The sequence below is a fragment of the Crassostrea angulata genome, chromosome 2, assembly GCF_025612915.1.
Source record: "Crassostrea angulata isolate pt1a10 chromosome 2, ASM2561291v2, whole genome shotgun sequence".
Lineage (NCBI taxonomy): Eukaryota > Metazoa > Mollusca > Bivalvia > Ostreida > Ostreidae > Magallana > Magallana angulata.
Window position 1 is genome coordinate 19,012,494 of NC_069112.1, and position 15,291 is coordinate 19,027,784.

General features: G+C 31.2%; 1 protein-coding gene across 1 annotated transcript; it reads right to left on the minus strand.

Annotated features, from left to right (window-relative positions):
- Positions 1–260: 260 nt before the first annotated feature.
- On the minus strand, positions 261–3,535 carry LOC128173767 (uncharacterized). Its single transcript, XM_052839435.1, has 2 exons — positions 3,458–3,535; positions 261–1,321 (listed from the first exon to the last, which is right to left on the minus strand). Coding segments are annotated over exons 1-2 (996 nt in total). The 5' UTR covers positions 3,460–3,535; the 3' UTR covers positions 261–327.
- Between the last annotated feature and the right edge of the window lie 11,756 nt (positions 3,536–15,291).

Here is a 15,291-nt window from a genome sequence, read left to right on the forward strand (position 1 = left end):
TCTTCAGTAATATGTCTGAAGTTTGTTTAGACTACAATCGATGAAAAAAATTGCATGTTTAATAAACCCAACTAATCGCGGGACGCAACCAGATCGTATTTTGTCATCGTCCTTATATTTTATCCATGAAAGGAGACCAATTATGCTGGTGTAAACAGGTGAAGGTCTGAAGAACGATTAAAGATAGAACTTTCATAGCCCCCCCACCCCCCCCCCCCAAAAAAAAAAATAAAAAAAATAATGATAAAAAAAAAAATCCGACCAAGCAACTTTGGGTGCGTCATTTTATTTTGCAATAAATAAAAATACAAACGTTCCAAAAGGTAATCATGAAACTAAGTCTTTTCTTTTCCATGTCTCCCAGACGTTTGGGAATTCATACCCTATTTCATGTGTCCTCGCAAGAAGCTGCCGAAGGCGACAGTACCTGCATATATATACCCTATCATTTGAGAACACACTACGGTGTGGCTGAAACTGAATATATTCAATGTTATTAATGAGCAACGTTGACGTCAGCATTTCTATGACGTCAAATTCACATCCTTCACAATTAATGGTCAGTAGGTTCAATGAATTACACCCTAAACCAATCTGTACGAAGAAATCAATCACTTTATAAATCTTAATTGTTTCCGTTTTCCTGTCCTTCCCTATCTTGTCTTTAAGCAGCGACGTAGCATCCGAATGGATTCCTATTTGTAGTTCTTTCTGAGTTACAGCAAGGCCAAAGTTGTAGGCTTTGACGGTTGAATATAGTTGTAGCTCTTTGATCTTCTCGGTAAAGTTTTTATAAAAACTAGGTACAGGTTCCAATGCGACGTAATGTTTAGCCCCTGTTGCTTCCATCAGTTTTGGCATCATGACTCCCAAGTATCCACCTATTTCAATGATGGTGGGCGCTGGTCTCATTTTGAATATACCGAAATACGAAATTATTATGTTTTTATCTAGGTTTAATCTATTAATGGAGTCTTTTACTACTCTTTTGACATTACTATTTCTTTCCACACAGGCGTAAAAAGAGTAGTTCTCGTGGGTTGTAAACATTCTTCGTGGTTTCAGTTTGATATTTCTGATACACTTGTCTTTCGTAATGTTAGGCCAAAGAGGAACCACGTTTTTCACTTCTTTAGGCATATCAAGGGTAATATCGTTTTGGCTAATCATAATGTCATCTAAAATGCAAAGAAACGGTTTAAATGGTTTATCGGAGTGGTCGTGAATGCATACCGAGGTAAAGTGCAAAATTAATAGGATTAGGCACATCACAGGAACAGCCAACACTTTCACAGATCTCGAGTTAATCCGCGTCACATTCCTACAAATAATAAGAAAAAATAGGATTCATAAAATACATTTTTATGTCGTCTTTAACGCTTTTCTTTGAAACACAATTTAAAAAAATATTAAAAATGAGATTTCTGATACTTAATATGAATCTGGACTCCAAATTTTACTTCAGATCTCTCTCTCTCTCTCTCTCTCGCTCTCGCTCTCGCTCTCTCTCTCTCTCTCAAATGAAATAAGCACTTCTGAATTATTATATTTGAAGCATCATAATTATGAATTGCATGGCTGCAGAGTGTGTGAAATAAATAGATTAAAAAAATTACATTTTTATAGAGGGACATTGTGCATAACAGTTAAAAGAATCAAAGATGTTGTTAACATTTATAAATATAATAACTGAATTGAGGATTACGGGGAAATTCCAGTGCATTTTGTAGTACATGTACAAACAAAGAGTGATTTTTGACAAAAACTGCTTTCTAATTAAAACAATCTTAACATGCACGAGATATTCAACAGTCTTCAGAGTACATTTTGCATCTCTTATTATTACGGATGTCAATTTTACTCGATTAGCCTAGTCGGATGCCTTAATTGGTTGCTTTAGACGAGCGATAGTCGAGTACTCGATGATTTATTCACATCATTTTTCAAGTCAATTCAAGTCTTTTTCAAATAAAATAATGCTATTGCCACATACATCCCCATATCTTAAATTTTAAAAAGAATGAAAAACGTAATATACACTTATTTGATTTATTTGATTTAAAATAATTGAAAAGTAATTTATTAAAATGTTCTGGCTTTTCCTTAATTTTTTCTTCTAAAGCTTACGCATATTTAAGCTCCATAACAATTTAGACAAATCAAATGTGACTTGTTCAATGTTTATTAAATAACTGTCCGTGTCTAATCTAAAATCAAAGATTAATGCTCATAAAAACAAACGCCTTGGGATAACTTTTGATATGATTAAATTTTTGATGATGCAAACATCTAATCCAGTAAATGATTAGAAGAACCACAGATTGTTCACAAGTTCATGTACATGTCTGCCTAAGTAAATCAAAAGAGATCAATTTATAGCCGCTTCAAAAATACACCAGGGACACTGATTTAAAAGAGTGTAATTAGCGAATCAAACATGCCGAGAAAAGAAAACTGTTTTTTTACATTCGTAGCCAAAAAAACCAAAAACTGCTTCGATAATAAAAAATAAATGATATTTTTTTTTATCTATTTAGATTGTATTCACTTTATTACGAGTAATCGACTAATCAAGTTTAAGTCGATAATGGTGTGACAGAGCGATAGTCGAGTACTCGAGTACTCATTACATCCCTACTTATTATTAATGCAATTAAATTTGTGTCTAGATTACTCTCACTGACTAATTAAGATTGCATCGGTGCTTGTTCTAAACTTTCGTCAACTAAAGAAGTACATTTTTCTCTTTTCCTAGCCCATTTGTAATTCAAGTACACATTACTCGAAAATACCCTGCCACAGAATATATGACTTTTTTTGTCAATGCAATACATGCATCAATCATAGAAATACAACTTTCTTACTTTTAGATTCCTAGATACACCAACAATATAGTATATTTCTCTCTCTCTCTCTCTCTCTCTCTCTCTCTCTCTCTCTCTCTCTCTCTCTCTCTCTCTCTCTCTTCCATACAAGCATTAGTATATAAAATACACCATAATCCACACCATTCATCAAAGTAATTATAGTTCATGTATTTCTCTTTACCTTCCCACAAAAGCACTGACAAGTACATTGTATTCTCCTTCTTTCCCTCACATACCAGTAAAACAATTGGATTTGACTAATATTCGCTGTTTATTTTGCCCCGTTTGCCCTATCTGTCCCAACCTTATAAGATAGCTTAATCCGCGATCGGCTTTTTTTAAAATTGAAATCTTATAATTTTGATATTTTTTCCCACTTAGACCGGAATTTGACACCCTGGAGCAATAAGATAAAGAAAAAAATTAATGTTGAATTTAACAGAAATTGAGACCTTCTTTTAGGATCAGTATATATTTGCTGAAATTAAAGCTTTTACCAAGAAAGCAAATACTTAGTATGTATGTAAAATAAAAAAAAAAATACAAATTTATAGTAGTTTTAAAAATAATGATAATGTAAAACAACTTACATTATCGTAAATTTCCGATTCTTTATTAAATCTGTAAACGATCACGAGACTATACAGCGCGACTAATTCAAGTAAAACTGCGTTACATAAATGATGGCGTCTTTATGGTGAATGTTGACCGAGCAGCTCTTTATGGGGTTATTGAGGGTTTTTTTTTTTAAATAGCACAACCCGTCTTTACAACAGAGAGAAGGTAAAGGTTGTTGCTAAGGCGATGTTATGAATATTCATGAATATTTTAAAGTTAATGCGTTTATTCAAAAAAAAGAAAATTGAATGCTATTGTTTAAAAAAAAACCCGCCAGTGTTGTTTTAAAATCATTAATATATGTACTGTATCAACAGCGTATTTTTTTAGCCGGGGAAAGTCCTTGTTATTTTGCAATTTGGAAGGTTTTTTTTTATTAAAAGCACAACAGTTCTGACAATAAAATAAAGAAACAACCGAAAAGCGTCAAAGTAGAAGCTTTCGCTATACGAAATAGCTTAACAGAGAGCCATGACATGTCAAAATCAATTGGTTTTTTGCAAAAAATTAAGCAAAGAGTTTATTTTTCTTAACAATTGTTTTGAAAACAAAAATGTGCATTTTTGAGACGTTTATAGTGCGCATGAACTTCCATAAACTACTTTACAAAGCATTGATATTTGGCTACACATCGAAAAAGTGGGGGTTGGATTTTTAATGGTCGCTTAAAAATTCACTCCACTGAGTTTTTAATACTAAACATACATATATTTAAAAATAGCCTTTTACAAATTTTATTCGCTCTCGGACGCTTTGTTTTTGCCGACATAAAAAGCAGAGAGAGAGAGAGAGAGAGAGAGAGAGAGAGAGAGAGAGAGAGAGAGAGAGAGAGAGAGATTGCCAGTTTATATTACCAAATATGCACAGTTACACATTAAAATAGCTCGGCTTTCAGTACTTCAGTGCCTTTATCTTACAGTCTTATTCGAGCATATTATATGTAAATTTTTCGTCACATGTTTCTATACTGTACAATTTTGAATCATTTCTTTGTTTCGAATACTAAAATGGATAACCATTACTCTTAGTTAAAGACATTAGGAACAAGGTTGCATTTTACCGTATTTAAATTATTCACTGTAATCGATAATAATTTATGTATATATTTCAATTTTTAGAAAAACAAATAAAACTGGCGAGGAAAGATAACTATGGCGAACAATGCCTTTTCGGATAAATGTTCAGATTTTAATACTACAAGCTGTTTTTATGCAGAAAACCAACAATATATCTCCCTAGCTGCACATATGTAGCCTCAGGTCTAAACTAATCCAGTTACCGACCTTGGAGTTAACTTCTTTGGATGTTAAAAATTACAATTTACGCCACACAAAATGTGACGCTAGTTTGGATTGATTTTTCTTATTCATAAACTCATTTAATACTTATTAAGTTTACCTTATGATCGTTTTTAAATAGCATGTTCCAGAAAAAGTATCGTTGAACAAGACGCTCTCTATGCAGAAAGCTTCAAAGCGTCTGGTTGAACGATATCAGTTCACGATAATGTTAAAAAAAAATCGGCTCTTTCAAATTTTGATATCAAATAACAACACTACAACAAAGTTTTAGATAGTCAGAAAACCAGAGATTAAATAATAAGGTTCTGTCGGCAATTTTGTCGTTTTGTAACTAACCTTTCACATAAATAAAGATTGCAATAATGACATACAATTATATTTTACCGTCTTATAGTCCGAGGATGAATTCATTTTGTTTGACCATCTGCATACCGAGACATCTCAACATATTTAAAGTGCGCTGGACAAAAACGTAACTGTTCTGAAATATTTGTAATTTAAATCTGTTTGAAATCAATATTTGCCTGTCTGGGGGATGAAATAATTTGGTAAAAAAAAAAACAAACATAATAATATTTTCACGTTGTTTGTATGTTTGACATGTCATTTAAAAATATAAATTTTCTCTTAAGAATTGCAAAATACAACACATCTTGAAAATGCATCGATGCAAGTTTAAAACAGGCTATTTTGTTCTATTTTGACTTTTAACATATAAATAGATAAAAGAGAATTAGACAATGCGAGTCTTATTATCATTATTAGTAGTAGTATATAGCAAAGTATACACGACTATTGTACATGTACCAACTCACAATGTTAAGCGACATTAGATGTCATTTTTTGAAGTGCAGTTCATGTTTTAGAAATTGTATCATAGCACATTGACATCTAACCCACGGCAGAATGATTTTCAAAATGAACGTTTATCTTGTTGATTCTCAAGTAGTTGTGCGGCTTTTAAGTTATATTTTTAAACAAGAATAAATTGTTTTTCAACGTTTTTTGGGTATATTGTGGACTAAAATTCATATATTTACATTTGCAAATATGTTTCCTTATATGAACCTACAGAAAAGCGAAAATGTTCAATTGTGTATGAACTTTTTCATGACGTCACAATGATCATAGCACGCGCTTATCTCTTGTCGCTTGGATTATTGTAAAAATGAAATATCGGTAATTTTAACAGTTCTGAACGATTTGTCTTTTCCAGACGTAAGTATAAGTAATAAAAAGCAATGTTAAAAAGGTTTACCGGGATATGAAGTTGGTTGGTACGTGATCAAATCAACTGAGAAGCCCTTAGGGCTTCACAGGATTTGATCACGTGACCAACCAATGTCATATCCCGTTAAACTTTTTTAAAGTGCTGTTGATTTCTGAAACAAAACCTGTCATTGAACAAGATGGTAGATATACAGTATATTGTACAGTTATTAAGTAACATAATGTGTTTTTGAGGACTCCAAGTTTCAATTTGGCTCTATGACCATGGTTCATTAAATTGCAACAATAAAGAATCCCCCCCCAAATATTACATAAATTTATATAAAAGAAAACGTATCTTTTTAAGCGTGCATATATAATGCCTTGTTAAACGTTGATTACATCTATTTCATATTCGTATATTGAGCTCGTAATATATATCTTCATCATAGAATATCTTAGGGAAACGTTTAAACATCTCTCAAGAAATGAAATCCTACCGTTGGGGTATATTTATTTAGTATCCTTAGGTACTGTAGATTCTAAAAAAAAATAACAAACAAACCCAAAACTGATGGTCTAGGAGGTGTTTAAATCTTGTGAAAATGTTGAATTACTCTAAAAAATGTTGAGGGTACAATTTGTAACTTTAGTGTGCAATTGCCCTGTATATATAATGTGAACTTTAATTTTTAAAGAATCACGAACACGGGCTCAAATTGGGATCCTAAGTCTCAAAAAATGTTTAAAAAGAACCACAACGAAATTCAGTGCCACCATTTGTATTAGTACTGCGAAGAATGCCCGAATATAGTGTTTATTATAAATTCGACAACCACAAACCCATGCAAATAATTTGGTCCAGCAGAGGTTCAAAGTTCTGTATAGAAATATCTTTGGTAGTGTATCCCTCAAGAAATACGTACAATTCTTCATTTTGTGATATAAGTATGACATTTTATTTGATGGATCGTTAGAGTATCAGTTCTGAAGCAAGATTGTGTTGTTCAAAGAAGGATATACGTCCTTAATTTTTTTGTACGATTTTTTTTGTAATTTTTACTAAAGGGTAGAAATTTGCAAGTAACGCACTGTATAGTTTAAAATTTAATGTGAATAAATGCATGATATAAATATCTAATAAACCATGACCAGTAATATCAACAAGATGTTTTATAAAATCAAAGTACTGAGATTACTGAAAGACGGGGTCTTGAAAGTTTGAATTTGTAATTGTCCTGGATTTCCTCGAATATGCTTCCAAAATTTATGAGTTTGAATTAGTTGTTACAATCTATGTTAATTCAGCTTTTTTGCAATTGTCTGATACATTGTCTAAATTTTACTCAATCCCGGCCTTCATAATTGTAGAAATTTGACACAACGGTATATTATGTTAAATAAGACCCCAAGGAAAATTTTAAAAATTACTACTTACCGGGAAAATCAAACAACTTTAACAAAGTAGATAATTTTAATCATTAGATTTATTTAATTTTGTGATCCAAGAGAAAATCCACAAGTCAGACGGTATCCGTAATAAAAGTTTTATAAAAAACCCCAAAACTCTAAAACTGCTGAATTAACAAAATCAGTGAACAAAGTGTATACCGATAACAAACACAGGTACCTGACGTTTGAAATATTTTTTTACAATAAGATTCAAAGAACTTTGACAATAAAAAGATTTGTCACGGTCGCCATTTTGCTTTTAAGACCGACTTATCTGACACGATTTTCTTCATTTGCGATTCATGCAAAACTTTTTTGTGTAAACTCGTGCATCACCTACAAGAATTACGATACAACCGTTACTTTCATTAAAAATCGTACTCCGAAAATCAGAGACATAAATAACAGAGATTGTCAACTCCGCCATTAGCGTGTAAATGTTACAGGACCAACCTTACTTTGAGAACTACAAGTGCAAAGCAATCTTGTATACGTCATTAAATTTGAACCTGATAGTGAACAAAAACCTGTAAATATTTCAAGCATGTCTTATTTATGAAATATTTACAATAACTCTTTATTTAGTTTTTAAATTACCTTTTTAAAACTTGACTTTTCACAAAGAAATAGTAATGCATTACTTTACTCATGTAATGGTAATGTAATGCATTACCTAATGAAAATTAAGTAATGGTAATGGTAATTTAATGCTATAATTCACGAAGTGATGGTAATGTAATGTATTATTTTTCAATGTAATTCACCCCAAGCCTGATTCCAACTAAGCCGGAAAACATGAACATTAACATTTAATTTGGTTCTTCAATCCATAAGATTGTATATATTATATGATGTATAAGTCTTCCAAAATGTATAATCTATTATAGATTTTGCTTACAATGCATTGTTTAAAATTTAATTCAGTTTAATCAACTAAAGAGCCAACGAACGAGAAGGCAAATTCAGACTTGTTTTTATTTTCTTTGTACAAAATTCCTTTAGAGACGAACAGCAGTCATACCGCAAGTAGACTGGAAGCCAATGAAACACATATTTAATTTGTAAAAATCTGTGTATAATCCGTCCCGATTTTAACTTAGGCTTGCGCATGAAGTTTGGTAGTATTAAGGTGAAAGATTGTCAAAATAAACTTCACAACTTTTAAAAAATGGTACGTTGCGTTTGGGAACTTTAATTTCGATTCCACCATCAACCACTTCTATTGATTAATGAGCTCGTACACGAACTGAATCGTCAACGGCGCTGTGCATTCAGTTACGTTACTCATTCCACATTTGAACCCGAGCAAGAATATTTTGATCAATAAAACTATTTGTTTATTTTCTAAATAGAATTTTGTTCATACACAGAGGACTTCAAAAGATCTTATGCGTGTTTTTATAATACATATTTACTGAAATGCGTGAAATCTTTCTGCACTATTTTCTTACGCGTAGGTTCAATTCATGTGTTCTACGCGTGCCTTCCGGTTTGAGACTTTGGCTGACAGTAAACCAATAGACGGGGTCACGTGACCCCGTCTAAAAATTATTAATGTAAATAAAAATAACTTTTGTTTATTTTGTTGAAAGCTAAAGTTATAATCTTTTAAAGAGACGTGTCTTATGGAGAAGAAATATAAGCAATAACTTTTTAAAAAAGAAATTGAATCAAATTGACGAAAGTTAAAAAATATTGCTAATTTTCAAAATTTGACCGATCCCGATTAGAAACAAACTGATCCCGATCTTAATTGCAAAAAATTGAAAATCAACAATATTTCTTCAAGTGCAGACAATAAATCAATTGAATTTTTAATTGTTCTCCTAATTTACAAATCACAAATTACACATCCTAGTTTTTTGTTGAAATTGTTATATATTAAATTTTCTATCATTCAAGTCGGGATCAGTTTAATTTCGATCGGGTGTGGTTCAATTTAGAAAATTTTGCCATATCTCTAAAATTTCGCCATTTTGATTCAATTTCATTTTTAAACATGATGGCCATTCATTTCCTTTATATGGAACACGTTTCTTTAAAAATATGTATCCATAAAATAAAATTTTGGTGTAGAATTCCACCTTAATCATATATAGTCTTGTATACATGTAGATATGATAACCTTAAAGAAGTTTTTTATAACCTTTTTTATATTAAATATATATTTTTGATTTAAAGTCTCAGAATTTTTTTTGAATTTTACAAATCAGCGGCCTGTCCTGAATTTGTAAAATGCAAGAGAGTGGGATAATGCCAGGTTCTAAGGTCCTTATGTAGGTTCAAGGGTGAATCCCCTTGAATAAATCATATTATTTATGTTGTTTAAAATACTTTTTTAGCGTTACTTGACTATAGATTATTCCCTAAATCATGAATGCTATAGCGTAAACTAACTCAAAACTCAGCTGAAGTGTAAGGCTAATCGAATATATTTTAAACTCTTACAGCAAAAAAAAAAATTCCCTTTCTGGCGGCAAGCAATGATTTTTTTTCCAAATTTCAGAGAAGTTCTTTGTTATATCGAAATATTTAAATATTACCAGCCGCAAATGTATTGTTGCTATATCCTTTGGTGACATAATAAATATTTGTTGAAAACTCAGTTTCTTTCTCAAAGAGAAATTGGAATAATCTAGATAAAATTCCAAAGAGAAATAAAGTAATCTAGATGAAATTCACCAACATTAAATATGTAATATGAGTCGTTTTTTATATATACTCCTGTTGATTACAGTTTGTTGTTATTACTTTAAATCGCTTTCAAATCAATTTATCATTTGATAGTCCTAATACTATATCTTAGTCAAAATTAATGATGTAATTAAGTACTATTCACGATGGGCCTAAGCCATTTTTAAAGAAACGATGAAGATTGTCAATAATCAACACTTTCACCATAACCATACGCAAATATCTCCCATAAAATCAATAGAAGGTGACCTATTTTTTTTGGGATAAAATTTAAATCTGCTTTTTTGCAAGCAATGACATGTTTTAGAATTTGAAAGGCGACGCAATCGATTAAATTTTAAGCAGTTCATGTCGTATAAAATCCTTTGTCTACTACAACACAACTTTATGGATGCAAAATATTTTTACCCAATGCTCTATTCATTTGGATAATTGCTCCATTTTCCATTTGGCCATAATTTCATATTTGTCTTCTCCATATGCCGGAGTTGCTCTTCAGCTTTTTCAATTACGTTTTTGGTTCAAAATGAACCTCAATGCAAACATGTAGTAATTTTGATCTTGACATTAAATACATTTATTCTTAGCAATTTTTTACAAGTATTTAGTCACTTTATAACGTATGAAATCACGTTTTTAAATCAATGTTGTTGGTTTTTCATTTGATCTATAGTTAAGTGTAAAAACACAATAACTATGGTATAATTCTAACGTAAAAATGTGCATCTAGTCCGTTTTAAACATTTTTATACGTAGGCGAATACGACCATATCAATGGTCTGCCCGAAAAAATTAAGCTGAATTTTACTGTATTGTAAGAAGACCCTTATTTGGAGACTAAGATTGCCGTTTGCATTTTTCACAACCCCGTCCAAGCTGTTGCACACACCTTATTTTAGATGAACGGAAAAACTTAAACTTAGTTTTGTTCAAACAAACTGTGTTTTTCTTAGGTTATACGACGCCTGCTTTGGTTTGATAATGCATATATTGTTGACATTACTGCCGTTCTAATTTCCTCAGACTATAAGACGCTTGCTCTGGTCGATTATACAGATTTTGAGTTTTTAATACTAAACATACATATATTTAAAAATAGCCTTTTACAAATTTTATTCGCTCTCGGACGCTTTGTTTTTGCCGACATAAAAAGCAGAGAGAGAGAGAGAGAGAGAGAGAGAGAGAGAGAGAGAGAGAGAGATTGCCAGTTTATATTACCAAATATGCACAGTTACACATTAAAATAGCTCGGCTTTCAGTACTTCAGTGCCTTTATCTTACAGTCTTATTCGAGCATATTATATGTAAATTTTTCGTCACATGTTTCTATACTGTACAATTTTGAATCATTTCTTTGTTTCGAATACTAAAATGGATAACCATTACTCTTAGTTAAAGACATTAGGAACAAGGTTGCATTTTACCGTATTTAAATTATTCACTGTAATGGATAATAATTTATGTATATATTTCAATTTTTAGAAAAACAAATAAAACTGGCGAGGAAAGATAACTATGGCGAACAATGCCTTTTCGGATAAATGTTCAGATTTTAATACTACAAGCTGTTTTTATGCAGAAAACCAACAATATATCTCCCTAGCTGCACATATGTAGCCTCAGGTCTAAACTAATCCAGTTACCGACCTTGGAGTTAACTTCTTTGGATGTTAAAAATTACAATTTACGCCACACAAAATGTGACGCTAGTTTGGATTGATTTTTCTTATTCATAAACTCATTTAATACTTATTAAGTTTACCTTATGATCGTTTTTAAATAGCATGTTCCAGAAAAAGTATCGTTGAACAAGACGCTCTCTATGCAGAAAGCTTCAAAGCGTCTGGTTGAACGATATCAGTTCACGATAATGTTAAAAAAAAATCGGCTCTTTCAAATTTTGATATCAAATAACAACACTACAACAAAGTTTTAGATAGTCAGAAAACCAGAGATTAAATAATAAGGTTCTGTCGGCAATTTTGTCGTTTTGTAACTAACCTTTCACATAAATAAAGATTGCAATAATGACATACAATTATATTTTACCGTCTTATAGTCCGAGGATGAATTCATTTTGTTTGACCATCTGCATACCGAGACATCTCAACATATTTAAAGTGCGCTGGACAAAAACGTAACTGTTCTGAAATATTTGTAATTTAAATCTGTTTGAAATCAATATTTGCCTGTCTGGGGGATGAAATAATTTGGTAAAAAAAAAAACAAACATAATAATATTTTCACGTTGTTTGTATGTTTGACATGTCATTTAAAAATATAAATTTTCTCTTAAGAATTGCAAAATACAACACATCTTGAAAATGCATCGATGCAAGTTTAAAACAGGCTATTTTGTTCTATTTTGACTTTTAACATATAAATAGATAAAAGAGAATTAGACAATGCGAGTCTTATTATCATTATTAGTAGTAGTATATAGCAAAGTATACACGACTATTGTACATGTACCAACTCACAATGTTAAGCGACATTAGATGTCATTTTTTTAAAGTGCAGTTCATTTTTTAGAAATTGTATCATAGCACATTGACATCTAACCCACGGCAGAATGATTTTCAAAATGAACGTTTATCTTGTTGATTCTCAAGTAGTTGTGCGGCTTTTAAGTTATATTTTTAAACAAGAATAAATTGTTTTTCAACGTTTTTTGGGTATATTGTGGACTAAAATTCATATATTTACATTTGCAAATATGTTTCCTTATATGAACCTACAGAAAAGCGAAAATGTTCAATTGTGTATGAACTTTTTCATGACGTCACAATGATCATAGCACGCGCTTATCTCTTGTCGCTTGGATTATTGTAAAAATGAAATATCGGTAATTTTAACAGTTCTGAACGATTTGTCTTTTCCAGACGTAAGTATAAGTAATAAAAAGCAATGTTAAAAAGGTTTACCGGGATATGAAGTTGGTTGGTACGTGATCAAATCAACTGAGAAGCCCTTAGGGCTTCACAGGATTTGATCACGTGACCAACCAATGTCATATCCCGTTAAACTTTTTTAAAGTGCTGTTGATTTCTGAAACAAAACCTGTCATTGAACAAGATGGTAGATATACAGTATATTGTACAGTTATTAAGTAACATAATGTGTTTTTGAGGACTCCAAGTTTCAATTTGGCTCTATGACCATGGTTCATTAAATTGCAACAATAAAGAATCCCCCCCCAAATATTACATAAATTTATATAAAAGAAAACGTATCTTTTTAAGCGTGCATATATAATGCCTTGTTAAACGTTGATTACATCTATTTCATATTCGTATATTGAGCTCGTAATATATATCTTCATCATAGAATATCTTAGGGAAACGTTTAAACATCTCTCAAGAAATGAAATCCTACCGTTGGGGTATATTTATTTAGTATCCTTAGGTACTGTAGATTCTAAAAAAAAATAACAAACAAACCCAAAACTGATGGTCTAGGAGGTGTTTAAATCTTGTGAAAATGTTGAATTACTCTAAAAAATGTTGAGGGTACAATTTGTAACTTTAGTGTGCAATTGCCCTGTATATATAATGTGAACTTTAATTTTTAAAGAATCACGAACACGGGCTCAAATTGGGATCCTAAGTCTCAAAAAATGTTTAAAAAGAACCACAACGAAATTCAGTGCCACCATTTGTATTAGTACTGCGAAGAATGCCCGAATATAGTGTTTATTATAAATTCGACAACCACAAACCCATGCAAATAATTTGGTCCAGCAGAGGTTCAAAGTTCTGTATAGAAATATCTTTGGTAGTGTATCCCTCAAGAAATACGTACAATTCTTCATTTTGTGATATAAGTATGACATTTTATTTGATGGATCGTTAGAGTATCAGTTCTGAAGCAAGATTGTGTTGTTCAAAGAAGGATATACGTCCTTAATTTTTTTGTACGATTTTTTTTGTAATTTTTACTAAAGGGTAGAAATTTGCAAGTAACGCACTGTATAGTTTAAAATTTAATGTGAATAAATGCATGATATAAATATCTAATAAACCATGACCAGTAATATCAACAAGATGTTTTATAAAATCAAAGTACTGAGATTACTGAAAGACGGGGTCTTGAAAGTTTGAATTTGTAATTGTCCTGGATTTCCTCGAATATGCTTCCAAAATTTATGAGTTTGAATTAGTTGTTACAATCTATGTTAATTCAGCTTTTTTGCAATTGTCTGATACATTGTCTAAATTTTACTCAATCCCGGCCTTCATAATTGTAGAAATTTGACACAACGGTATATTATGTTAAATAAGACCCCAAGGAAAATTTTAAAAATTACTACTTACCGGGAAAATCAAACAACTTTAACAAAGTAGATAATTTTAATCATTAGATTTATTTAATTTTGTGATCCAAGAGAAAATCCACAAGTCAGACGGTATCCGTAATAAAAGTTTTATAAAAAACCCCAAAACTCTAAAACTGCTGAATTAACAAAATCAGTGAACAAAGTGTATACCGATAACAAACACAGGTACCTGACGTTTGAAATATTTTTTTACAATAAGATTCAAAGAACTTTGACAATAAAAAGATTTGTCACGGTCGCCATTTTGCTTTTAAGACCGACTTATCTGACACGATTTTCTTCATTTGCGATTCATGCAAAACTTTTTTGTGTAAACTCGTGCATCACCTACAAGAATTACGATACAACCGTTACTTTCATTAAAAATCGTACTCCGAAAATCAGAGACATAAATAACAGAGATTGTCAACTCCGCCATTAGCGTGTAAATGTTACAGGACCAACCTTACTTTGAGAACTACAAGTGCAAAGCAATCTTGTATACGTCATTAAATTTGAACCTGATAGTGAACAAAAACTTGTAAATATTTCAAGCATGTCTTTTTTATGAAATATTTACAATAACTCTTTATTTAGTTTTTAAATTACCTTTTTAAAACTTGACTTTTCACAAAGAAATAGTAATGCATTACTTTACTCATGTAATGGTAATGTAATGCATTACCTAAAGAAAATTAAGTAATGGTAATGGTAATTTAATGCTATAATTCATGAAGTGATGGTAATGTAATGTATTATTTTTCAATGTAATTCACCCCAAGCCTGATTCCAACTAAGCCGGAAAACATGAACATTAACATTTAATTTGGTTCTT